General features: G+C 37.4%; 3 protein-coding genes and 1 pseudogene across 3 annotated transcripts in view; all 4 read right to left on the bottom strand.

Annotated features, from left to right (window-relative positions):
• Positions 1-3,414: 3,414 nt before the first annotated feature.
• On the bottom strand, positions 3,415-6,152 carry LOC107081888 (extracellular calcium-sensing receptor-like). The gene is made up of 3 exons (XM_015370234.1): positions 5,999-6,152; positions 4,544-4,667; positions 3,415-4,328 (listed from the first exon to the last, which is right to left on the bottom strand). The coding sequence occupies exons 1-3, from the start codon at positions 6,065-6,067 to the stop codon at positions 3,415-3,417; spliced, it is 1,107 nt and encodes a 368-aa protein (XP_015225720.1). The 5' UTR covers positions 6,068-6,152.
• A 6,544-nt stretch (positions 6,153-12,696) lies between these two features.
• LOC107081898 lies at positions 12,697-15,927 on the bottom strand (annotated as a pseudogene).
• A 3,359-nt stretch (positions 15,928-19,286) lies between these two features.
• Positions 19,287-22,986, bottom strand: LOC107081900 (extracellular calcium-sensing receptor-like). The gene is made up of 6 exons (XM_015370248.1): positions 22,844-22,986; positions 22,381-22,675; positions 21,458-22,249; positions 21,146-21,373; positions 20,908-21,031; positions 19,287-20,194 (listed from the first exon to the last, which is right to left on the bottom strand). Exons 1-6 carry the CDS (start codon positions 22,873-22,875, stop codon positions 19,287-19,289), a joined length of 2,379 nt encoding a protein of 792 aa, XP_015225734.1. The 5' UTR covers positions 22,876-22,986.
• Positions 22,987-24,596: 1,610 nt separating this feature from the next.
• LOC107081889 (extracellular calcium-sensing receptor-like) overlaps positions 24,597-27,868 on the bottom strand; it is a 7,695-nt gene continuing 4,423 nt past the window's right edge. The window contains exons 6-7 of the mRNA XM_015370235.1: positions 27,667-27,691; positions 24,597-24,627 (exon numbers count right to left, since the gene is read on the bottom strand). Coding sequence (XP_015225721.1) covers positions 24,597-24,627; positions 27,667-27,691 — 56 coding nt within the window. The remainder of the gene's footprint in view (positions 24,628-27,666; positions 27,692-27,868) is intronic.

Below are 27,868 nucleotides of genomic sequence, written 5' to 3' on the forward strand. Positions count from 1 at the left end.
CTAGGAGGGCTGTTTCATTGTTCTACCTTCAGCGCAGACAACGCCAACCCCAAACCTCTCACCCTCGCTCCTACACTTGGTCTGCCCAGCAAGCTTCTCTGATCCTTAGCAGTTCTCCTTTCATATCCCCCCAATAATCCCAGCCAGTCAAATCCTCTCCCTGCTCTGCGTCCCTGGTGGTCTTCTCTGATATACTGCTGTCCTCTTCCTAACTAGCACAGCCTTCCCCCCACCTTCATTGCTATGTTTGCCCAGGGGACCTATCAGATCTACACCCAACCTCATTCAGTCCTCTGTAGTTAGCCTCTATATCTAGCCCAGGCCAGCTGTAGCCTCTTCTAGCTGTGGGGTTATTTCTCTGATCTTTTTTTGTGTGTGAACTGTTTTGCCAATATAGCTCTGTGAATAGATGTTCCAGAGCTAGAAGATAACCCAAGAGGTTTTCTTTCACAAGCAGATCATTATGAATTTCGCCATTAGCTTCTGCTTGATACTTGTATAATAGAATTTATCAAAAACTGTTAGGGAGTGAACTCGTATACAACGGACACGAAAATAAAACAAAACAGCAAAAAAAGTCAACACAGAGGATACACATTATCTCCTAGACGTCTACTTTCATAGGTGGTATATATCTGTAGCTGCAGCTTGGTATTTATTGTTGGTGTGTATCAATGAACACCTGGAACCAAACGTTTGTGGTATGTATGCATGGGCATTCTTACTCATGTATAAAGGATTTACAAAGTATCTTTAAAAGACAAGTATGCTTAATAGCAGGTGTGGGCGGCCCCAGATTTGTCCTACAGGGCCCCGGACAGAGAAAGAGGCAGTGGGAGCCCCAGCAAACGTCCACCAGCAAAAGGCAGATAAGAGCACCTAGAGTTCAATCCCTGAGGAGCCATGGGGTCTTGGCAGCAAACCCAGGGGCTCTGCCGGCAGCCAGTCACACCCAAGGTGGATCCGGATTAAAGCCCAAGGCGATCCAGAAACCCCAGCCAAGTCATGATCAACCCAAAAGACCCAGCTCCATCTCCAGGCAGAGCAAAGAGAACAGGGGTGTGAAAGACCCAATGTCAGTCCCTCCCTGCTGCTCGGATATAGTGTTTTTGCCTGTTGGACTACTGTGTATTTAAAACTGTGGGAGGCTAGGCGTTTCCCCCTACTTCTCCCATCCTAAACCGTAAGTATGTAATTGAATAAAATGTATTATACATTTATTATAAAATGTGTACATGCATTTCAAACATCAAAGGTGAGCACTGGAAGCTAGGCTAGAAAGCCTGACCACCTCTAGTGCCCTGTATATGCCCATCCTGATGCCATATGTACTGTATGTCTTGGAAATGTATAAATGATGCTGTCGAAGGTGTTTTTCAAAAGTGGGACAATGGCCACCACCAGCATAGGAGGACCCACCCTGCTGATGATCTCATTCCCAAGATCTTATGTGTGTCCTGGTGTGACGAAGCAGGTGAAGGGAAGCATCTGAGATAGGGAGCAAACAACTGAGGAGCAAGCCCCCCTACTGACCCCAATAGGCACCCTGTTCTACACCCTACACGAGGGGAGAAAGGCACCAGCCACAACTCAGAATGGGCTAAATAGCAGGGCTAAGGGGTGTGTTGGGATTGGGGATTAGGATCTGTTACTGGCTCTCACCATCGAGACTTTGGAAAAGGAGTGTGTTTTTTTTATAGCCAATCCAAAAAGCAGAAGCAATTTAAAACAGCTCTGATCGCAGATTGGTGGGTATGATCACTGTTTGAAAAGATGCAGGCCGAGGAGAAGATAAAGGACCTCATCTTTTCATGTGATATAACAAAAAATAGTTAAATGATTTGGAAGCATATCCAGATCATGCTAACTCTGAAACCAGTCAGGTTCAGGTCTCACTTTCTCAAAACAAAAAAAGTCAGAAATCTTGGTCACTAAATCTTTCCAGACATACTTACAAAGCCTTTGGTTTACTTGGAGATTTTTGAATTAGTTTATTTATCTATAAGGGCATCAAATAATAATAATAATAATAATAAAACGCAGTGGGTCTGATCAGAACAACATACAGATCACATAGACCCCTCCTCAGAAAGTGTCATGCAGTTGCCCAGTTAAGAGCGAAAGTATGTAGTGCAGCCACATTGAGATTAGTGGTGGTGTAGATTTTTTTTTTCAATCTAGATCAATCTCACTGTAATCTTGGAATTAATCTAGATTAAAACTGCTAATTTGAATTCTGCCAAAGAGCTCCAGAACCTTAAAGAAAAGGTTTACTTTTTTATGTTTGCAAAATTACACGTAAATTCATCTTCTTACTTAAGATTTTGACAAAGTTATGAATACTTTTTTTGCTCATTTGTCACTGTGTTTTCGCTGCAAAAAATAGTGTCCCACTTCTAATTATAGATGTCCCACTTTAACAATATAGTGTCTCCAAAAATCTGACACACACGTCACCTCGATCAACTTCTCATCTTTCTCTGCTTTCTCCGTGGCGTGCTGGTCATGTGTTCTTCTCATGATAGTTGGCCTTGCAGGTAGTTTGTAAGATGGGTCACCTGTGGCCGCCTGGAGAACGAGCTTCAGCCACACTGGTGGGCTGTCAGCTTGTGACTCTTTTGTTACCTGATTTTATTGTGTTTTTATCTCGATTTGCTTTCATTCCTGCTTTATTTTCATTATATTTTATTGTTTAATTAATGTAAAGCACTTTGAATCGTCATTGAACTGAATTGTGCTATACAAATAAACTTTCTTTGCCTTGCCTTTTTGACAGGCTGAAAGAATTACATCTGAAGGAAACAGTCATGCCACACATGTAGACTTTGCTGGCAAATGTATAAATATCTGTGTTTTTTATTATTTATAAAGTAGCTTTGTGTCAGTCTGCATTGATGTTAGGAAATAACTGAGACTTTATAAATCTCAGTTAGCAAATATGGTTGGAAATTTGTATATTTTAACCTGGTATGTTCACTGTTTTGTAGGTCCTTAATTCGCGCACTGTCCTTGTAAAAATAAAGATAATCATTATCATCATCATAAGAACGACTATTGTATCCAGTTTTTTTTTTTTTTTGACCGTTTCAAATATGGAGCAAATGGTAGAAAAAAAGCAAGTTGTAAAACCTCAGCTGGCTCTGTATAACATTTTATTGTTCTTTTTTTTCATTTCAAGAGTTATCCATTGTCCAGTTCGCCTGCAATTTATAAATCGTCCATTTCTTGATGCTAATATGCCATATTGGATCTGCAAAAGGTAGCCATCAATACACTTAATGAGGAAATATACCTGACTTTTATCATTGTAATAATTAAATTGAATGGCAACTATGGAAGGCAATATATTTAATTTGATTTCATGAACTGAAATGTAGCATTTTTTGTGTTCCTTTTTTGACATAAAATCCAGTTTTAGAAATTATTTGTGGCACCCTTCCCTATCATATTCCTTTTTGTATTTTTTTCTGGTTTCATGACTATGACATAACATTTTGGAAAAAAGATACAAATCAATAATCCAAAACTGGAGGCAAGAATAGCAAAAATTTCAACAGCAACACTGAACTTCCCAGGAGAGCTGACATATGCTGGAATAAAAGTTATCCATACGGCACAGAATATCAGCATGCTGAAGGTGATAAATTTGGCTTCATTAAAATTATCAGGAAGTTTCCGAGCCAGAAACGCACACATAAAACACAACATGGCAAGAAATCCTATGTACCCAAGGACAGCCCAGAAGCCAACAGCTGATCCCAGAGAACACTCTAAGATTATTTTGTCATTGAATTCCTTAAAGTTCTTGGAAGGGAAAGGAGGAGAATTACTTAACCAGATGATACATATAATGACTTGTACAAGAGTGAAGCCCAGAACACTGAGTCTTTGCTGTATAGGTCCAAACCATTTCATCACATTTCTCCCTGGAATTGTAGCTTTGAAAGCCATTAAAACCACTATGGTTTTCCCCAGTACACATGATATGCAAAGGACAAAAGTGATGCCAAATGCTGTGTGACGCAGCATGCAGGACCACTCAGACGGTTGGCCAATGAAAGTAAGAGAGCAGAGGAAACACAGCTTTAGGGAAAAAAGCAATAGAAAGCTTAGCTCAGAGTTGTTTGCCCTCACCAGAGGAGTTTTTCGATATTTAACAAAAATGACTGCAACAATGACAGTCATACATGCACCACATAAAGAGGCTCCTGTGAGCAATCCTCCCATGATTTCCTTAAACGAAAGAAACTCTATGTTCTTCTTTACACAGGCATTTCGATTTTCATTTGACCAGGATTCAAGGGGGCATCTCACACAGGTGACAGAATCTGTATAATCAAGCAAGAGATGGTAAACTTAAATTCAAAATATGCATGGAGAGCATTTTATGTGAGTGTGTTTCAATAAAACTGATTACACATGTGGCCATTTGGAAGAATTCTGATTTCATACAGTAAATAACTTTCTCTAGGCCTTATTTTTTACAGATAAATACAGCAGTTTAATTATTCTTACATAAACATAGACACTAATTGTAACTTACCCATGCTGTCACTAATTTCTCCTTCTGCACACCTTATACAGTCAAAGCAGCAAATGGGCCTTCCCTTCTGCAGAACTTTTTGTGTTCCTGGTGGACACTTTTCGCTGCAAACTGAAACAGGAACCTGCATAAAGATTTAGTACAACAAAAAAACATAACATTGATTTAATCATTTTCCAAGTGTTTAATACTAAACCGTTTTTTTATTAATTGCTAAATCATTAAGAAAATTACTTGAAAACTTACCTGCAGCATGTTTTTTGACCAAATGATTGAACTAATATTCACATTTAGTTGTTTATCAGCTGGTAATGATGCATCATAAAGGCCAACAACTGCAAAGTTCAACATGCCATTTTCCCCCCGTTGCCAATTAATAATATCATACTTTGCTGGTGGATCTCCTTTCTCATTAAAATAAACTTCATCTCCTTCCTTTGTTTTGAAGTGAATCCTCTGTATTTGCTGTAAAATCTAACATGAAAGTAAAAGAACAATAATTTTTACATTATAAATTATTATATATTAATACAACATATTTAGTATTGTCAAGATAAAGCTAAGAAATGGGATTAAACCTACTGTTGAGGGATCTAGATGGACATTCTTCTCACATGTCGTATTACAGTTGAGAATTCCATGCAAAGCATGAGCAACGGCATAAACCCCTTTATAAACATTGTAAAATATGGGCATGAGTGACATGTCAGTGAAGCTGTTTTTTACTTCTGAAACATTTTCCTCTCCAGTACATTCCTTCTTATTTTTTCCTGAGTGGGATTGATTGAATTTACAGCTAAATAATTCTTCCCAAAGCTTTGTAAATAAGTCACTATTTGATGAATTTAGTGGCTTAACATTAAACATGAACTCTCTGAGTCCATTTACATGTGCTTTGGGAATGGAAAGGCCTATTGCCCCATCCAGAATTTGATCTGTATCCATTGCTGCAATTTGAGAATCAAACATCCAGCCTTCAGTTCCAACCCACTGGTAGCCAGTTAAGTTATTTTTGGAAAACTCATGTAACAAGACATCTAAGTCCATGTGGGAAAGAAAAGCAACAACAACGTTGGAGGTGGATGTCTTAATAGTCTCAATAACTCTTTGTATTTTATTTGGAGGATCTGTTCTAAAGAATGATACAGAATATTCAAGACATATGCCCAGCTGATTTGCAGTTTCAGAGAATGTTGCCATGCCATTATTTCCATAATCATCGTTGGATCTAACAGCTCCTATCCAAGTCCATCCAAAGTGTTTTACCAAATGGGCCAAAGCTCTGCTCTGGTAATAATCACTGGGAATAGTTCTAAGAAATGATGGATACTTGGTTTTATCACTGAGACAAGCACATGTGGAAAAATGGCTGATCTAAGAGAGAAAAAAAATTATTTATAAAATAATTTCGAAAAACAAGCATAATCAAATCTCTCAATTACAATTTTTACCCACCATCGGTATTCGGAAGGGTCCAACAGCAGTGGCAATGGCTGCGCTAGGAGAGGAAGAGGTTTCTCCCATTATCACCTGTACTTCTGCAGGTCTTGTACATGCCTTTGAAGATGAAGCTTTAATCTCATTACCATTCAGTAAGGCCAATGCAACTTTTACACTTCTGGCAATAAAACCACAAGCATCATACATTTTATAGCCCAGAGTAATTCCTGGCAGGAGCTCTGTGCTGTTATTAATTTCCTCGATGGCAAATAGCATGGCCTGTGCAAACTGGAAGTCTCTGAAATTTAAACTTAAAATAAAAACAAAAAATTAATACATGTGAAATCCAAACAAATTTAACTACACATTAATTATAAAGTAACTAATATATCCTTTTTTATACCAGCATAATTGTGTTAATCACCTGGTGCATTGAAGTTGTTGAGGTTTCTGTTCATAGTTCTCTTGAATATTCCTCCAGCTGCTGTGGAAGGAGAAGACTCCCCCCAACATAATGTCCCCATTCTTGAATAGTTGGGCATCCTCAAGATCTCCTCTATGTAGACAATCTTCTTTTTCTGTGTGTGAAAAAGATGCAGACAACAACAAATACAAAATTTTCCTTGTATACTGTGCCCATGTTGCTGCAGGCATTGTGCTTAGTGAAAGAAGCACATTTAAAGCTCTCACACAATATTTATGCTCTATCTTCCCCATCTGAGATATAATGAAAAACTGCTTCATCATTCTGGGTGGGGCAAGAAAAGAGAAGTGCATATTGAATATTATTTTTTGTAAAGGCTTTTTTTTTTTTACTTTATCTTGCAAGTTATTTACTTTATAATACACAGTCTGTAATTTTGTCTAGATTTTAAACTGTAAACAAAATAACAGACTGAACATACATTACTTTCTAGGAAACAGGATAGAAAATTAGCAGTGATAAGCCAATGATTTCTATGAATATGCATTCAGTATATTTCATGGAATAGTGAAGCATCAACAAAATTATTGTACAGGCATTAAAACTGTCGCTTCCATAAAAAAATACAGTTTCACCTAACTACATATTACTACTTCCTACTACATAAGGAGTTAAGATTTTTAATCCTTTTCCTTCATGCAATTAATAGCAGACTGTGGCAAAACCACAAGCAAGTCTCCTTTGGGTTGTTTTGAGGTATGTGCTGACAATGGCTGTTTTAGACAGGTTCCAGCAGGGTTCTCCTATTGAACTGTCCTCGCCCCATGTTATGGTCCCTATACTGAAGACATAATAAAGGTCTCTAATGGATGGATCAGCCTCAGTATAACTAAAAGGAAAAAAAAAATAGCCCTAAATATATCTTTTATTATGTATTGTTTTTCTGGAATAATCAAAATGTAATAGCTTAAAAGGTTATAGAAATAAATAAAAAGGGTAATTTAGCTTTTAGATGTAGGTTATATGTTCTAATAATTTTATTAGATGCATGCAGGTTGCAAGGTTAGCTGTCATTGTTGGCAATAACAGCTTCAAGATTCCTTCTCTGTGGAGAATTGAGTTGCATGCACTACTCAGGTGGGATTTTAGCCTATTCTTCCATAGACTTAAACAACTTTTGTTGTTGTTTTGTATACACAAAGCTTATACAAAAAAAAACGTTTTGTACAGCTTTCAGAACATTTCCATTCCATAAATTGCAGCAGTGATCAAAAGTAAACAGTGTTGGAGAAAAGACAAGGTCCAAAAACGCTTCGTCTTCAAATCTTGAAAGAACTGTAATCTTTAGTTCTTTCCATAGATTTTCTATTTGATTCAAGTCAGGTGATTGGCTGGGCCATTCTAGCAGCTTTATTTTCCTTCTCTGAAACCAATTGAGTTTCCTTGGCAGTGTGTTTGGGGTCATTGTCTTGCTGAAATGTCCACCCATGTTTCATCTTCATCATCCTGGTAGATGGAATTGATTTTTATCAAGAATGTCTCTGTACATTTTTCCATTCATCCTTTCAATTGTTTGAAGTTTGCCAGTACCGTATGTTTAAAAAACAGCCCCATGCAATGATGTTCCCACCTCTAAACTTCACTGTTGGTATGGAGTTTTTGGGTGATGTGCAGTGCTATGTGACCTCCAAACATGATGTGTATGGCATCCAAAGAGTTTAGTTTTGGTCTCATCTGACCAGACTATATTCTCCCGGTATTTCATAGGCTAAATGTGCAGTGTTAAAGATAGGCTCTCTGTATGCACCCTGATGCTCTATCCCTCGGGTTCTTTTCCCTGAAAAAAGATCACTCGGGACAAAAAACCGGGGTGACCCCAGGGAAGTCCCACTCTCGGCCAATCTGAGCAAGAAAACTCTGTTTTGAATCTGACAATTATCATTACCAACTAACTAAAGAACGTTTATGCCAATCAGGTTCTGAGTCTTTCTATATCAAAGCAAAAGTGGCATAAAACTTGATCTTGGTGGGTCTGGAGCAAAACTGTCAACATATTCTCATTATCAGTTCGTATGAAATCGTACAAAAAGTTATGCACAGTATTTCATACGTTTTTGACGTTTTTCCTCGAAAAAACAGATCAGTGCGCATGCGCAACCATACAGACGAAAAAAGCAGATCTGTGGAAGGACATAAAACTGGGAAAAACAGTGCAATAATTACTTCTTCATGTCTCTCACTAGGTTACTTGCTGTTCTGTATCTTAGGGTTAGGGTCAGGGTTAGGGTTAATTGTATGTTAAATTCTATGTTATTGAATGGTGCATAAGATGCGCATGCCCAAGGATATCTTGTCTTGAGGCAAGACGTAAAAATACGACGAAATACCACGAAAAAAACGTCAAACGTACGAAATTACGGTGCATAACTTTTCGTACGATTTCATACGAACTGATAATGAGAATACACTGAAACTGTTTCTATGTTTTTCATCAAAACAAAATCAAAATAAATCAAACAGATAAATCACAATTAGGTAAAATCAAGAATTATTCTGGTCCGAGTTAAAGGCAAATGATGAACATCACTGACGATGATGAATTCTTTCAGTGTCTCTATCACTCATCAATCTAATTAATCAATCAGAGTCTCATATGGCCTCCTCCACAGCCCCTTTGGTCTCCATGCAGTCTGGTGACAGTGTAGATGCTGAATCCATGTGGTGGTTCTCATGGAGTGTTCTCATCACAATTCAGCAATCCATTCTTCCGGTATCCTCCGGCACACAAGAGAGTGCAGTTAATGTTCTTATCAGAATAAACAGTGTCTTTAATGAGTAATTCATTATTAACTCAAAACCTAAGTGCAGTCACAACCAGAATCTTATCCAAAATTACTTTCACTTTATCCCTTAAGTCATCATTAAATTATTTACATTTAAATGATGACATTAGGGATAAACTAAACTTTAAACATGCTTCAACTTGCTTTTTCTTCAGCAATGGAGTCTTGTGCAGTGAGCCTGCATGCAGGCCATAGGGGTTGAGGGCAATACTTGCTATTTTCTTTGAAACTATTATAATGTGCTAATTCCAGGTCTTTTTAAGCTCTCCACAAGTTGTATTTGGCTCTTGGACAACACTTCTGATAATTCTTTACACTCCTCTGTCAAACATCTTGCGAGGAGCACCTGGTAGTGGTTGGTTTATGGTGAAAATATATTCTTTTCCCTTCAGAATTATGGCCCAACAGTCTCACTGGAACATTCAATAATTTAGAAATTGTTCAATAACTATTGCCATCTTTTGATTGCAACAATACGGTTGCAAAAGTCTTGAGAAAGCTCTTAACTTTTACCCATCTTTTCTGCAGTCTGCTAATTGTAACTGCCAGCAACATCAACTCACTTAAGGCGAGCATACACTGTACAGGTTTTTGTCCCTTTTTGGTCAGCAGTATTCAGTCATCCTTTCAGCACCACCATCCTCTTTGGAAGAACCAAACTCCTTCCCCATCAGAAACTTTAACACAATCCCAGATTCCACTCACCTGCCCCTGGCAAACATGTGCGTTTCAGGACAGTAAGACGACCGACACTGCAAACCTGCCTCGCTTCCGTCCCGTTCTTACCCTGATGTCTATTAAAGAGAACTTGTTCTCTATGTCACCGCCATAGATCCAGTTCATCACCTAATATTTCTCCCTTGTCGCCAATACTTTATGGTGCCGCATGCTGTATTGGAGTTTTTGCTGTATTTGCATTTTTCTGACTCCTATATTGCTGGAGTCTCTGAAAAACTCAGGAGGACTTTCAACCAGCACCAGATCCCTGTGCAATTCAAACCCGACAACACCCTGAGAGAAAAACTGGTTTACCCCAGACACCCAGAAATAAGACCGATAAAGTCAGAAGAAATCATGCAAAGTACACCAACAATTAAATTAGTAAAGTGCGCTTATCTAAGTCTTTGCTCTAATCACATCCAATCCAATATTACCAATTCTCAACACTGGTCACCTCAAGGTGCTTTACAGAGTGTGTTAATTTAAATCTTAAAGGAAAATGTTAAAAAAATATATATATATATATATATATATATATATCTACGGAAGCCCAGCATATTGTATTGAATCACTGACTTTGCAGAAATCACTCCTACTTGATGAGGATGTAGCAACACAGAAGTTTGTATTTTGTTGCTGACTTTCCACCAATCCCTCATCCCACTCATGCCTTTGCAGTAAACAGGAAAGCTCAATTTTAGAGGGAAATAACCTTGAGCAGAACCAGGCACAGTGTGAATGGCATTCTTCTGTGGTCAACCAGGTCTTGGAGAAAACAGGGCATACACTTAATAGGGAACACAAAGCACAGATCTAAGAATAGTTTCTAAGTTAGAGACAACAATGGTGGCGTTGTCTAGGAAAGAAACAGTTACAATATTGATATAGCCTGATAAACCAGACTAAATTTGAGATTAAATGTGTAATTTAGTCTTGCCCCGTAGAATGAGACATTGGAAGATTGTTGACGAGAATAATCCGTTGTTTTTCAAACCATATCTGTGCCTATTGGTCAACGCTCTGACCAATGAGCGCAACTGATGAAGTGAGTGCGACAGAAAGCTGGTGGGGGAGTGTAAACAAACGGCCTGTCGGTAAAACGGCGAATATGTCCTTTTCAAAAATTAATGAGCTTAGAGCCTCTTCCTGCTCCCGTTTCAACGAAAATCCCAAGTCTAATCCTTTCATAACTGATTCTAAAGCTGAGTCAAAAATCGTCATCAGAGCCAGCGGTCCTTCACACACTACTATGCTGAGAGAGGGCCGCTGCAGACGGGCAGCGGTTAGCCCTGGCTGCCATTAGCCTCAGAGGTCCGCTAGTTTCTGCAGTCTTCTCAACTTCGGAAATTGTTTCTTTTAACTACGCATTGTATTGGTAAATGGACCATATAGTGATGCTTGAAAGTATAATATTCTCGCCTCAAATTTTCTTAAAACGTACTTTTACTGAACAACAGCAACAGAAAAGAGAATTTTTAACTTTCAATGCAGCGCTCCATTGAAAGCTGCTGCTACCGCAGTGCATGCTACTGTTCAATAGCTGTTGCCGTCTTCCTTGTTGTGCTGTCTCCAGCGTCGTGCAGCTTTGTCGTCACGCCCTCATAACCCCGCCCACTTTCCATCCAAAAATTCAAAACACATCTCTGCGTTGTGATTGGCCTGCCAGTTCTAGGGCCTGGGGCATTGATCGAGTCTAGACCAAACTCGCAGGGAAAAATGATTTTGGCCGCTAGCAGGTGGGGCTAGTTTACTAATGATCTGCTCTTAAAATTGCCCCTTACCGGTAAACTGCATCAACCAGGTTAAGCATTATTCATACCACAAATGACATTTGTCGTGAGTTGAGAAAACTGTTCTTTAATACACAAATTTGTCAAATAAATGACAATACAATTTTTTAGCAGTTTAAAATATTTAATCACTTTGTAACTTTTCATCAACAGAATAAGTTTTATTACACCTTCCCCATTATATTCTTTTTTGTGTTTTTTTCTGGTTTTAGTAGCATTACATAACATTTAGGGATGAAAATACAAATAAGCAATCCAAAAGTAGAGGCTAGAATTGCAAAGATTTCTACAGCAACACTTAACTTCCCAGGTGCGCTCACATATGATGGGATAAAAGTGATCCAAACAGCACAGAATATTAACATGCTAAATGTGATGAACTTCGCTTCGTTAAAATTATCAGGTAGTTTCCGAGCCAAAAAAGCCAAAGTGAAGCACATCATGGCAAGAAGTCCAATGTACCCAAGCACAGACCAAAATCCTACAGCTGAGCCCAGAGAACACTCTAACATTATTTTATCTTTCATTTCATTAAAATTCTGAAAAGGAAAGGGAGGGGAAATTGTTAACCAGAGAATGCATATGGTAACTTGTATAACAGTGAAAGTAAAAACACTGAGTCTTTGTTGTGTAGGGCCAAACCATTTCATCACATTTCCTCCTGGTAGTTTAGCTTTAAAAGCCATTAACACTACTATTGTTTTCCCCAGAACACAAGAGAGACAGAGGACAAATGTGATGCCAAATGCTGTGTGACGAAGCATGCAGGACCAGTTGGAGGGCTGACCAATAAAAGTGAGAGAGCAGAGAAAACACAGAGCCAAGGAGAAGAGCAACAAGAAGCTGAGCTCAGAATTGTTTGCCCTGACAAGAGGAGTTTTTCTGTATCTGAAGAAAACAGCTGCGACGATGGCAGTCAAGCATGTACCGAATAAAGCGGCTGCTGTGAGCAATGCTCCCATAATTTCCCCATATGAAAGGAACACGGCCTCCTTTTTTATACAGGCATTCCTTTCTTCATTTGACCAGGTTTCGGGGGGGCATCTCACACAGGTGACAGAATCTGCAAAAATCATGATCCACAAGAATGTTAGACAAGGCCTTTGTTTTCTATTATCTTTTTTCTTTCTTTTTTACACTAAAGACCAGCAGTTTGACGTATCTTTCAGGGAAATATGTAACATTTATGGATCAGATTGTGTTTTTTCATCCTACATCATTAGGGTAACAAAATTAGGGACAAAAAAACCCCCTCTTTTTTCTGTATAGACAAGAATGTCTGTAATTATTTCCAAAAAGGCTTAAATCAGAGGTCATCATTCCTTCTCTCAGTTTTTCCAGAAAAATGTTTGCCTCTAATCTCAGCCTGATTTGTGGTTGCCATGACCCATATGGCAACCATATGGACAGGCATGTTGTAGTAAAAAAATTGGTAATAATTTCCCCGATTCTTTCTGTTATGTGTTGACCTCTTTAATTTTGGCATTCATTACTTTAATTATTATGAAAAATAAGAATGCTTCACAAAATTCACGAAAATGTTTAAATGATTTAATGATTAAAAAAAGTGTGTATGGGTGTCTATTCAAATTTCATTGATTACTTCATTGTTTACAGCATTTATTTACAGTTTTATTCTACTGTATGGGCTCTCATTTTTTTAAGTTTTTTTTTATATATAAAATACTAACAAAACAACCTCATTTCTCAATAAAAAATTTCTTTCATACAACGTTGCTCTAGATTTGCAATTTTTTTCCACAGTGACACAATATAGGAAAAAAATAATCAAATTATTGAAGTATTGTTATTTCTGAAGCTTTGTTTGATATTATTTCTGGATGTTCCTGGTTCGCAGGTGGTATAATGCAATTCTCATTTCTTAAAACAAGTTATCTTAACACTTGTTTTATGTTATGGAAAAAAATAGGTTGTAATGTCAAGTACTTAACCTGTACTGTTGCTTATTTCGCCTTCTGCACATTTTACACAGTCATGGCAGCAAACAGGTTTCCCTTTCTGTAGAGTCTTGCGTGTTCCTGGTGGACATGTTTCACTGCAAACTGAAACAGGGACCTGCATAAGAACACAGCAGAGCACAAATCTGACGTCCACACAAACTTTTTTGAATAAACTTGAGGACCAAATACATGTTATGATAACACTGTACAGGATGTTCAGGGCAAATACCTTCTTTGAGTTTTTCGCCCAAATTAAAGTCTGGTTTCTCCAACTAAGCCTTTTGCCAGCAGGTAAAGTCGCGTCATAAATTCCAACCGTGACAAAGTCCACAGTCTTGTTCTCTCCTGGTTGCCAGTTTATTATTTCATAGCTTGCTGCCGGATCTCCATACTTATTAAAATACACTTCATCACCTTCCTTTGTTTTGAAATTTATTTTCCGCAGGTGCTGTAAAATCTAACATCATATATGTATTAATATGAATATAATTACCAACTTCTAAGTATAGTCTTATATTGTCCTAAGCATATGCATTTTTGTTTTATCTTGAGTTAAGAAATATGCTTACCGTAAACGGATCTAGCTGTACGTTGTTGTTACATGTTTTGTTGCAGCTGAGGATTTCATGTAGAGAATGAGCCACAGCGTACACTCCCTTATAGACATTGTTAAAGATAGGCATGAGGGACATGTCAGTGAAGCTGTTTTCCATTCCTGTAAGGTCCTCATGTCCCGTACAGACGCTTAGAGGTTGTGTTGATTTGGATTCCCTGAACTTACATTTAAACAATGCCTCCCAGAACTCATTAAATAACTGACTATTGGATGAATTTAGCGGTTTAACATTAAACATAAACTCTCTGAGACCACTGACTTGTGCTTTAGGGATAGAAAGGCCTATTGCTCCGTCCAGGATGTGATTCTTATCCATCGCTGCAATTTGAGAATCAAAGATCCAGGACTCACTGCCAATCCACTGAAACCCAGTCAAATTGTTAAGCGACAGCTCATGTATAAGGACATCCATGTCCATGTGGGAAAGAAAAGCAATAATAACTTTAGAAGTGGAAGACTTAATAATTTCAGTTACCTTTTTAATTTTTTCTAATGGATCTGTTCTGAAGAAAGATACAGAATATTCCAGACAAATACCCAACTGTTCTGCGGTTTCAGTAAATGTAGCCATACCATTATTACCGTAATCATCGTTGGTTCTTACAGCCCCAACCCAAGTCCAACCAAAATGTTTGACCAAATGAGCCAGAGCTCTGCTCTGATAATAGTCGCTGGGTACCGTTCTGAGAAAGGAGGGATAGTTGGTTTTATCACTGAGACAAGCACATGTGGCAAAGTGGCTGATCTGCTAGAAAAAAGTCAAATAAGTGTCATGAAAATAAACAGGTATCAAAGATGAAAGTATACATTTAGAAACATTAATAAGTGCCATTTACAAATAATATTTTGCATAATATGTTAAATAGAAGTAGAATAATAAAAAAAAATGTTATAAATTTTTTCAATGCTACCCACCAGCGGGATATTGAATGGTCCAATAACAGTTGCTATTGCTGTGCTTGGAGAGGAGGAAGTTTCTCCCATTATTGCTTGCACTCGTGCTGCTTTCATACATATGGAGGTTGAAGAAATGTTGCTATTATCATTTGTCAAGGCAAGTGCAACTTTCACACTTCTGGCAATGGAGCCACAAGTGTCATAGATATTATAACCGAGTGAAATCCCCGGCAGTAGCTTTGAGCTGTTATTTATCTCCTCAATGGCAAAAAGCATAGACTGAGCAAATTGGAACTCTCTGAAATTCAAGCTTCATTCGGAGTTGAAAATGATGGGTGTAAAAACAAGAAGATAAAAGCAAATTGCAGTAAATTATTTGTTTGTTGGAAGTAATAACAAAATATATGAAGCTGTATTTTACCTGATGCATTCCAGTGGAAGTGGTTTTTCGGTATAAGTATTTGCTTTGTTCTTCCAGCTGCTGTGAAAAGAAAAGATTCCACCCAACATAATGTCTCCATCCTTTTAACAATTGAGGTTTCTCAAGATCCCCAATTTGTCTGCAGAATGGCTCTTCAGTCTGTGAGAAAGACACTGACAACAGTAACTGTAAAAGTGTGCAACCATACTCTGCCCACCTCTGTGCAGACACCATGCTGTCTGAACAATCAAAGTAACCAGACAGCATCTTAGAGAGTGCTGTCTAATGTAAGACCTCATGGGTCCTTATAAATGTTGGACCGCTATAATTAACAGACGATGATTTAGCTCTATGACACTGAGCAGACTGATGTGGTGACAGGCGATAAACCTAATTATTTTAAAGTTAGTTCAGTTTGTGGGACCTTATTCTTCTTTTTTCAGTGGTTTTAAATTTCTTTCAAAGCTAAGTTTAGAAAATAAAAACTTAAGCAGTTATCCCCCTACACTACCGTTCAATTGCAAAGTTCTTCTTGAAAATATAATATAATTTTAAGTGTGCCTGTATTAAAGATGAATGCATTAGGAAAAATATTAAAGTATAAGAAAAGATGTTTCAATTTGAAACAGTTACATTAAACTAATCTCAGAGGGAACCATGTGTTAACCTTCATATCACTGCAACATTCTTATCAAAATGTTGCAGTGTCTGGAGACAAATATTCAGCCCAAATTAGTGTTTTGTCTGGTTACCCCTATAAAGAAATGTATCTATCTCAAGACATGTATTTATTTCTCAAGACAAGAGAACTTAGCTACCTTTTCTAAGTTCTATACTTTCTTAAGAAAGCAATTTGAGCAGCGACATGGGCTGTTTTCTTAACTTTAAATGGCAAACATTGGTTTCATAATGCATGCTACTTGCAACATTTTTGTGGCACGAGCTATTTTATTTGAAACTTTTATGTTTCAAGCTCTTTGCTTGTTTTTTTTTTTCTTCACTTGAACCTTCAGAGGCACATAAAGGCAGTTACCAAGTCATCCTTTTATCACCTGAAGAACATGTCCAGGATTACAGGGCTAATGTCCAAGCAGGATCTAGAAAATCCATGCATTTGTCTTTATTAGAATTGAGTACTGCAACAGTGTCTTCCTAGGTTTGCCAAAAAAGTCCAGACAGCTGCAGTTGATCCAAAACTCTGCTGCTCGTGTTCTAACTAGAATCAAGAAGGTAGAGTCCTTACACTAGCTCCCTGTAGTTTAGAGAATAGACTTTAACATGCTACAGTTAGTCTATAAATCATTGAATGGATCACCACCTCAGTACATAACCTATTTGTTATCAGTGTATCAACCTTCCAGACCACTCAGGTCTTCTAGTTCAAGCCTACTCTGTACACCCAGAACTAGAACCAAACATGGAGAAGCATCTTTTAGTTCCATTGTTCCGCTGATCTGGAACAAACTCCCAGAAGGCTGTAAAAGTGTTGATAGTCTGAGTTCTTTTATATCAAAGCAAAAACCCATTTGTTTAGAGCTGCCTTTGACTGTTGAAGTTAAACTGCTAACTGGGGCTTTATTGCTTTTTTTTTTTTTTTTTTTTGAGTTTTTATGGCACTAGTGGCCCGTTTTTTTGACAATACGCCGACAGAAAAGCGGGTATGAGAGGGGGAAAGACATGTGGCAAACGACCACAGACGACACAATCAGGGTTGGCCGTGTCTGTCATTTTATCTAAAGCTCGGACCCATATGCAGAGAAACCAATTCAGAGAGACCAGGGGAAAGGTTTAAAAGGTTTTATTGAAGATATTAAGCACGGTGCAGTGTTGCTCTGAACTCTGCTCAGCCGGAACTGGAAGATGAGGGGAAGACAAACGATTAGTTCAGGCTCAGTGGGAAATTTCATTTGTGGATTTCAAGAAGAGGATCTGGTTGTTGACTCACGTTTCCAGAGAAGTTGAAGAATCTTTGACTCCAATCTGTGTGTTGTTTTCCAAAGTTAGTCTGATTCGGTGGAGGGCGGAACAGGGTTTCCCCAGAACTTGGACGGTGTAGGTGAATGGAGACACTGACTGCCACTCAGGTTTCCTGCTGTACTTGAACGGGTCGTAGTGAAGATGATTCCCTTGCTCAGAGAGTAAACTCAACGTCCTCTCAAGGAGACTGGATCCAAACCTCCAGTTTGAATCCCCAGCTCAGTTTGAGGCTCAGTTGATCTCTCCTGGGAGTGGAGGTCCGAAAAGGTCCAGTTTGCAGGATGACTTCCTGCCGAGAGGCAAAGACAAGAAACAAAGTTGAAACTCAGGTGGATAAGAACTGAGTCTTACTCAGCGAAAACTCAGCTTGGCTAGAGTACCAAATACTGGCAAACACTCTGGCGTCAAGGTAGTGGCAATCAGCAGCTTAAGAGCACTCCGTTAACGAGGGAACCATCAGCAGGTATGTGAGGAGGCGGACCAGAACCAGCGCCTCCTGCTGGTGGAAGGGAAACAAACACCAAAACAAACAAACAGACTGGAGCCCTGACAGTGTCAAGGACCAAGGCCTCCATAAATGGGTCATTCCACCTGCTCGCCCATGGGTTTTATTAGTTTAAGGTTGTAATCCCACTCTTTTATGTTCTTCTCTATCTGCTTTTATCATGTTTTTTTTACTTGGTTTTATTCTGCTTTTTTATGGTACAATGGTTTTATTTGTTTTACAAATGTTTTTGTTATTTTTCTTCTATTTTATTATCTAATTTATGTAAAGCATACTGAATTGTCCATGTACTGAATTGTGCTGTACAAATAAAATTGCATTGCCTTCACAGCTTGCTAGTTTTGATCATGAACGCATTTTATATAGTAATATGAAAATAATGTTGACCATGTATTGTTGTTAGTATTTATCAGTCAATTCAAAACATTTTAGCAAGTTAGAATACTTTAGTTACCAAGATATCCAGTAAAAAAACAAACTAGATTCAGAAAATACAGGAAAACCGCAACTGCAACAACTTCAGAGTTTGAAATAATAGACCAGATTTTGATCAAATAAAAATGTCAAAATGCTTCTACTGAGATGTGTTGAAAGAAAAATCACTAAACCACCATTACTTTAGTTGTATTCTTCAAGTAGTATCACTTTAGAACAAGAAATTCAAGAAAATGAAGGTCATCTAATAAAAAAATTTATTACTGTTGTTAAATTGTAATGTTATGTTCTATAAATCACATAATTATTATAATGGAACTGACTGGCAGCACCAAAAAATGTTATGCTTAATCATTTATTTGTTCAGCCCCTTAAAGATTTTAAAACAATTGCAAGACCAAGTTGAAGACATTATGTGCAAAACAGTGAAGGTGTTGGACACAAAAAACAAGGGAAAAAACTTTACCTCGTTTTGCAGGATCAAATCAAATTTTATATCCAACTACATTTTTAAAATATATTAATTAAAAGGCTTTACTCTTCAGCAAATGCTGGTTTGTGATTTAAAAATAATGAGTCAACATGATATCAATTGTTCCTTAAGCATTCTCAGATAAATTCAGGCAAAAAAAGAAATTCATGACTATTACCACTAAAAAGGGAAAAAAACAACAACAAAAAAAAAAAACATCTTTTTGAACCCTGTCTTAAAAATTATTTTGACTGTCCCTTTCCCATTATATGTTTTTTTGTATTTTTTTCTGGTTTTAGTAACATAACATAGCATTTTGGAATGAAGATACAAGTTAAGAGTCCAAACGTAGAGGCGAGAATGGCAAAGATTTCTACAGCAACACTAAATTTTCCGGGAGAGCTGACATATGCCGGGATAAAAGTAATCCAAACAGCACAGAATATAAGCATGCTAAACGTAATAAATTTAGCTTCGTTAAAATTATCAGGCAGTTTACGAGCCAGAAAAGCACAAAAGAAACACAGCATTGCGAGAAGTCCAATGTAACCAAGCACAGACCAAAAACCCACTGAGGACCCCAAAGCACACTCCAAAATGATTTTGTCTTTATACTCTTTAAAGTTCTTGGTTGGAAAAGGAGGAGAGATTGTTAACCAGAGGATACATATGATCACTTGCACAAAAGTAAAACCCAGAACACTGAGTCTCTGCTGTGCAGGCCCAAACCATTTCATCACATTTCTGCCTGGGAGCGTGGCTTTAAATGCCATCAAAACCACTATAGTTTTCCCCAGGACACAGGAAATACAGAGGACAAAGGTGATTCCAAATGCTGTGTGACGCAGCATGCAGGACCATTCAGAGGGCCGTCCAATGAAGGTCAGGGAGCAGAGAAAACACAGAGTCAAGGAGAAAAGGAGGAGAAAGCTCAACTCAGAGTTGTTTGCCCTTACGAGAGGAGTTTTCCTGTATCTATAGAAAATAAATGCCACCAAAGAAGTAGTGGTTGTTCCAAATAAAGAGGCAACAGTGAGTAATATTCCCATGATTTCATCATAAGATAGAAATTCAGCCTTCTTCTTTATACAAGCATCCCTTCTGTCATTTGACCAGGATTCAGGGGGACATCTCACACAGGTCACAGAATCTGCAAATAGATGACAAAGAATGTGTTAAAAAACAATTTATATTCATCTTTTTCGCCTAACTTTGATCTAATAAGACAAATACATGGCAATTTAATGCTTATTATTCTGCTGTAATGTAAATGAAACAAGATAGGTCTTTAACACTGCTGAAAAGTGAAAAGTATGAAAAGTAGTGTATAATTATGTCATGTATCACTTTCTGTTGGTTTGCCGCCCGAAACTGAATAAATGCATTGATCTGACTTTTCTGTCTGTAAGATCCTGCGTCAAAAACAGGCCTTTTACTTTCATTTATTTGGGTGCGTTCTTCACACATACTGTAACTTTCTTCTAATTTAATAGTTCTTTTCATAGTTGTTTAAGTAAAAAGCTGCAAGGAATGTAAAACCACTATTTATTTGTTAAAGAACAAGCTCTGCTAGCAGAAGAGGATATATATAATAGTTATTAACAGAGTCTTCTCCAACTGGGTAACTTGTCAAATAAAATGGTACATAAGAGAATGACGGACACAGACCAGGCCATACAGCTCCCTAACAAAAGGCAGCATTTAGAATATTTTGTTCTGAACAGCTACCTTGCTTACCTAAATACTATTTAACCTGTGCTGTATTAGGTTTGATGTTAATAAAAAAAAGTTTTTTCATATATTCACATCTTATTATAATAGAATTACAAATCTTGGACTTAAAATCATACTTAAACACTGAACCTGTGCTGTTGCTAATTTCTCCTTCGGCACACCTAATACAGTCATAACAGCACACAGGCTTTCCTTTCAGGAGAACCTTTCGTGTTCCTGGGGGACATTTCTTACTGCAAACTGACAGTGGGACCTGAAAAGACAGAACTCACATTAAAAAACATTAGAATTTAAAATTATACAGCTGTAAAAAGAGTGGACCTAAAATACAGAGAATGCTGGCATTGGCAGCTGTATAGCTTTTTACCTCCAAAGAGTTTTGCATCCAAATGATGGTTTTGTTGTACAGATTCATTTGTCTGTCAGTTGGTAATGTTGCGTCATACAGACCAACCGTCACAAAGTCAACAGTACCATTTTCGCCTGGCTGCCAGTTTATGATTTCATACATTGCAGCAGGATCTCCATTCTCATTAAAGTAAACATGATCACCTTCCTTTGTTTTGAAATTACTTCCCTTTATGTGCTGTAAAATCTAAAAATCAATTCGTAATAAGATCAGCAAGTTGAAAACTTTTAGCAAATAAGATTTTGTTTTTTTTTCTTTGTTTAATCTCACCGTATAAGGGTCGAGTTGCATATTTTTATTACATGATTTGTTACAGCTCATAATTTTGTGTAGGGCATTGGCCACTGCATACACTCCTTTGTAGACATTGTTGAATATGGGCATGAGCGACATGTCAGTGAAACTGTTTTCCACTTTATTTATGTCTTCCTTTCCAGTACATGTTCTATAATTCTCTGTGGATTTTAACGGTTTGAAATTACAGCTAAATAATGTTTCCCAGAACTCAGTAAATAAGTCTGCATTTGATGAGTTCAGTGGCCTCACATCCAGCATGAACTCTTTCAGACCAGTCACATTTGCCTTGGGGATGGAAAGGCCTATGGCTCCATCTAAAATGTGATTAACATCTCCTTCCGCAGTTTTAGAATCAAATATCCAAGCTTCAGTTCCCACCCACTGGTAGCCAGTCAAGTTGTGACCAGACAACTCATGTAATAATATATCCAAGTCCATGTGGGAGAGGAAGGTAACAATTACTTTTGAAGTTGAAGCTTTAATAGTATTAATTATCTTTTGTATTTTGTCTGATGGGTCAGTTCTAAAGAAAGATACAGAATATTCCACACATATGCCCAACTTCTGTGCAGTTTCTATGAAGGTGGCCATGCCATTATTGCCATAATCTTCATTTGACCTTACAGCTCCAACCCATGTCCAACCAAAATGCTTTACCAGCTGTGCAAGGGCTCTACTCTGGTAATAGTCACTGGGTATGGTTCTAAGAAATGAGGGGTATTTGATTTTATTACTGAGACAAGCACATGTGGCAAAGTGGCTGATCTGCAAAAAACAATTAGAATTATGTTTTTTATTTAAAAAGAAAACACCAGCCATGTTTAATCTAAGCAACAAAACGTTAAACGATTGTAAATGTTATCATTTTTGATAACATTTTTAGTATTTATACCTACCAGTGGGATGTGAAATGGACCCATAACAGTGGCTATTGCAGTACAAGGAGAAGAAGATGTTTCTCCGATTATGGCCTGCACATTTGAAGGACTTGTACATGCCTTTGAAGGCGAAGCCACCATTTTATTACCATTTACCAAGGCCAGTGTGACTTTCACACTTCTTGCAATGGATCCACATGTATCGTATATTTTATATCCCAGAGATACGCCTGGTAGTAGGTCTGAACTGTTATTGATCTCCTCAATGGCAAAAAGCATAGCCTGGACTAACTGGAACTCTCTGAAATTCAAACTTGATTCAAACATTTATAGAAAGATGTCATAACAAACATTGTCATTAATCAGATCAAACTCCTATAATATGTACAATATGTATGCAGTATGTAAAACCCATATATTAATATCTTTTCTGCACGCCAACTGCAAGTTTTTATCGTTTTTTCCCCTCCTGATTACTTACCTAATGCATTGCAGTGGCTTGGGCTTTTCCATGTAGGTTTTCTTTCTTTCTACCCAGTTGGTGTGGAAAGAAAAAAGTCCTCCTAACACAATGTCCCCATCTTTAACAAGCTGAGGGTTTGCAGGGTCTCCTATTTGTGTGCATATCTGGTCCTCTGCCTGAGTATAAGATGCCACCAAGAACAGGTGCAAAAGTGCCCAACCCTGTTCTGGCCACCTCTGTGTAGACGTCATGGTGAGTGAAAAACACAAATCAACTGGTAGCATTATATATACCTACTTTTGGATAACAAGTTTATATTGATATTTATACTATTGGAAGCAATAAAATGTATTATAATAATAATAAGGAATATTCTCTGTGGACCTACAAAGTGTGGATAGATGAGGAGGACAGTAAAAACATGCTGATTAAATAGGTATGTTTTATTCTTGCCATGTAGCATGATTTAATTTCTTTCCGATATTTATTCTTTGATGCATACTAAAAAAGTACAAGCTCTCAAGCAGCCAAATCCATACCACACATTTTTAACAGTACTAAAACACTTTTATTCTTTAATTAATTCTCCCTACAGAAAGGACTAAATGGGCTCCACTATCTTATATTTAAATGTCATAACTCGTAATACTGCATACTTTTTTTTTTTCATTAGATATGAAGACATTTTGTATAAACTACTCATCATTTTCCTCAGATTTTGAGACTGGTTTCCAGTGTTATTAGATTTATCTACATTAAGAATGGCCTCTTTAGGTAATTGTTACACGTGTTTAAAAAAGTATAAACACAGTAATAATACAGAAAAGCTACCAGAGTGACATTTTATACATTATGCACTGACATTTGTCAATCCACACAATAGCATTGAAGACAGAAATTGCTACTCCAAAGTCTGTAGCCCAAAGAATCCATACAGAGATATGTCAAATGAGGAGGTCAATAGAAACATTAAACAAATACAAAAAAAAAACAAAAAAGTATGCCATAACCAGGGTTTATAAAGGCCTCTGTTTTAAGCTAAATTGACCTGAAATTAACCACTAATTAGTTACTAATTATGTACGAAGTAATTTTCTGAGCATTGTTATGCCATCGGCACAGGTATTTCACGTTTGTGCTTTTGGGTGTCAAAGTAAACCTCTAGACACAGTTTTAATTCATTGGAATGTCTCTTTCACCATAGTATAAAATTAAAGGGCGTCTATAACCAATAGCTGGTCAAACATTATATTGTGCTGCGTGGTGAAAGGATTACATTTATATGAACCGTTCATGTGTCTATTATATTAGACACATCAACACATCAGAAGGCGCATGATCATATTTTTGGCACAAATGAAATCCTGTATTTTCACCCTCATGGGTTTTAAAACTGATGTGGTGTTTGAGAACTTCCGGTGCCTATAGCATTATCATTGAAAGGCTAGGATAATGGCTCAGTTGTTTTTGTTCAGCCCCTGGTTGTTCATGTGGGGCAAAAAAACAGTCATATCTGTCCTATCATGCATTTCTGATGGACCCGGACCAACAAAGGCAGCGGATCCATGCGATCCGAAAAGATGAAGGTTCCGACTTTTACATAAAGACAGGGAGCACTTTCCTATGTAGCCGCCACTTCACACCAGAGAATTTTATTAGCGGATTCACCATCACCTGCCTTAGAAATGGAGCTGCTTCCTTTCCTTTTTGCCAGGAATGACTTGACTGCACCAGCAACAAGAGAGTCTGCTTTCGAGACTCACTTGGGCCACTACCTCTTCATTGTGTTCTCTTCCATCATCCTGTGGATAAGTCATGAGAAAAGCCAAAATGCCTTTAGAAATTTCTGAAGTTGCTCCCTGTGGGTTGGTGACATTAAAGGCTTCCTCATTCAAGACCTTCACGAAGATGGAGCCAGACTCATCATTCCACTATTTAGGCATCCTGGCCAGTTTAGCAAGAAAGAGACAGAGGAGACCCAGACTTTTCCTTGACTGTGCATCTAGGATTCTCTGGTGCCTCTCACTTTAATAGGTACTGTCAATCAAATCTGCCACAACAGTTGTGTTTTGGCAAATCATCAAGACACAGTTTATGTTGCAGACTAAATAATTTCAGTATGTTAATTTGGTAGTGCTATGTAAAAATGTGTTTAAATGTGTTTTAAATTTTTTTCCGAAGTGAATTGCAAGGAAAACAAATGAAGATTTACAATATCCACTAAAAATAAAACACCTTAACTATTTCATATTTTATAATTGTACTCTATACACTGATTTAAATTATGTTGCAAATTAATATATATCAAATCTAAACAACAATAGTTGCAAATACTTAATACAGCCTTAAGAAGAAGCTATTTTTACACAGGTTATAAGACAACTGCAGTTAAGGCAACATATTTTCGTAAATTATGCAACTGCCTTTTAAAGAAATTTGCACATCTGTGTGTTTCATGAGCAACAACTATTTACAGTGATTCACACAGCTGGAGATGAAAAGGAACAAAAGGATTGATATACACATTTTATAATTTTTATTGTATTGACATGAACACATCGATAGAGGTCTTGAAGTAAAATAAGTGAGTAAAACGAGTGAGCCGATGTAACAAATACATTTCTCCACTGTGAGAAAAAATGAAGTCAATCAATCAATCAATTAATTCACATGTTCACCTAAATTTTCACGTTATTTATGGATTGCATCTGAAAATATCAAACATATTTTCATATATTCAGGGATATTAAATAATACAATATAACATAGAATGGCTTAAATTATAGTATTTCTAGGTCATCAAGTCAGTGTCAGGCTGTCAATTGGGCTGTATATAGGGATTAAAGTCCAGCAGGTGTCAGTATTATGACAGTATATGTAATTTAGTATATTTAGTATGTGGTAGGATATTACATAGCATAGGACAATGTGTTTTACTCTTTTTTGTTAGGATAAGTTCTGAGTAGTCCAGAAGTCGTACGTGGAAAGTACGACTTCCCTGTTCAATTCCCTGTTGAGTCCCTGTTCAAATATGAACAGGGACTCAAACTAACGAACAGGAACCAACCGACTTTCTGTCTCAAACTACAGCTTGTGCTGTTCCTCAGTTTTCTTAATGGATTTGGAGCATCTAGCTCTGACAAATACCTGTCCCTTGACAATATTTGACACTACAAGGCATGTAGAAGGAAAGCATACTGTAGTTTCAACATCAAGCGTCATATAGTATCTCATAACTAAGTTCAAGCATGCTGTTTTTCACAAACTGTACTGGCAAACATATTCCAGTCTCACAATATAATTGAAAAGTTTAAACTATGTCTGTCTCCAATATTCAACGTAATTTAGCAAAATAAGTTTGGATTCATAATGATGTTAGTGTAGTTCATATCTTGTAACTAGCGGTTAGCTCTCTAAGCTATGTCTTTACTTACCTTGACAGCTGTGGATATATACTTCGGGGAAGAACGTACCGTAATTTTCAAACTATTAGCTGCACCTGAATATAAGCCGCAGAAGCTAAATTGCATGATTTGTAAATATACAAGCCGCACCAGAGCATAAGCCACAGGTTTTTTATGTTTAATTACCATATGGTTCGTGCACAGAGAGGATTGTCGGGAAAGAGGCAACTGTTTGGGGAAGCTCCAACTTACTAACATTTCAACACAATTTGCATATTTGACAATTCTTCCTGCTGGCGTCTCCAAGGTCTCACTATTGACTTGTTGATTCCAAGGTTATGTGCCACGGTTCTATTTCCTTCGTTTACTGCCAAATTGACTGCCTTTAACTTAAAAGCTGCATCATACGCATTTCTACCGGTACGTTTGTTTTCCATAATGAGGGTGTCACACAAACTGTCTTGCGCTCGTAATGTCCGTCTTTCTCGCTGTCGTTCTGTTTTGTACCACTCGCGGTAGAAGTCTGTTTCCAGGGCACCTCCGCATTCCAGCGCGCGCGGCTACCGTACTTGTGTGTTGAAGCAAATGTGACGTCAATATGGTGGATGGTAAAATCCATAGATTTAGGTATTACCCTAGTGGCCGTTAGCTGTAAAAGTCCATAGATAAGCTGCATTGTTATATAAGCCGCAAGGTCGAAAAATGAGGAAAAAGTCACGGCTTATGGTCCGAAAATTACGGTATATCCTTTCATACATTTTTTGGTGGCCGAGATCGCAAGCTGCAGTAAGAATGACGAAAAGGACCGGAGGAGAGACATTTTCCAGAGTAAAACAGGAAGTGCCCCAGCCCTTTCTGATGCAGCTTTCGGTTGTCGTGAAAAAGGTCTAGAAAATGGCAGCTTGAAATTTCTGTTAGACGAAGGAGGTGGGTGGAGCTTTCCAGAGTACGTCTCCCACTGCTTATTTTAACAACGTATATTTTCACCAATACTGGGTGGTACCTTACTCCAGTTGTTGTTGTAATAACTTTGAAAGAGTCAATGTACTTTGACACTGCACATTTATCATCTGTGGAATTTGCTGTGTAGAGATTTCTAAATGACGATATGTAAAATATTATTATAAATGAATAGAAACAATCAAAATATATTTAATGTATGAAGTTTAGGTGAACCCTCACCCCTCCAGTTCATAGGTCAGCCATAAAAAGGTTTGTGACCCCTAATGTAAAGCCTTAAACTTAAAGGTACTTTTTATTTTAAATGAAATCAGCGTTCAAGTGTTCTGTCTGTTAAATGGAATTTGTTTATTTAGCCACATCTGTGTATTGTATATCTTTGTATTATATCTTTGCTAATATAATAATGAATAATTCAAAGCTAAATGAAACCTTAAGAAACAAATATTTAAAATTTCCTTCACAAAATCAAAAAACATTTTAGCATTTATAAAGCTCTTTCCTTACATTATTAAGAAAATGCATGTTCTAAATAAAAAACAGAATACATAAAACATATCAATCTAATTCTACATTTAATGAAAACTAATTCATTATTAACAAAAATTACTCGCTTAAAGAATTTACATCAGTCTTTAATGGTGCGTTCACCCCTAAGGTGATTACGGCAAATTGTCAA

The sequence above is a fragment of the Cyprinodon variegatus genome, unplaced genomic scaffold, assembly GCF_000732505.1.
Source record: "Cyprinodon variegatus isolate N-32 unplaced genomic scaffold, C_variegatus-1.0 Scaffold44, whole genome shotgun sequence".
In the NCBI taxonomy this organism is placed as follows: domain Eukaryota; kingdom Metazoa; phylum Chordata; class Actinopteri; order Cyprinodontiformes; family Cyprinodontidae; genus Cyprinodon; species Cyprinodon variegatus.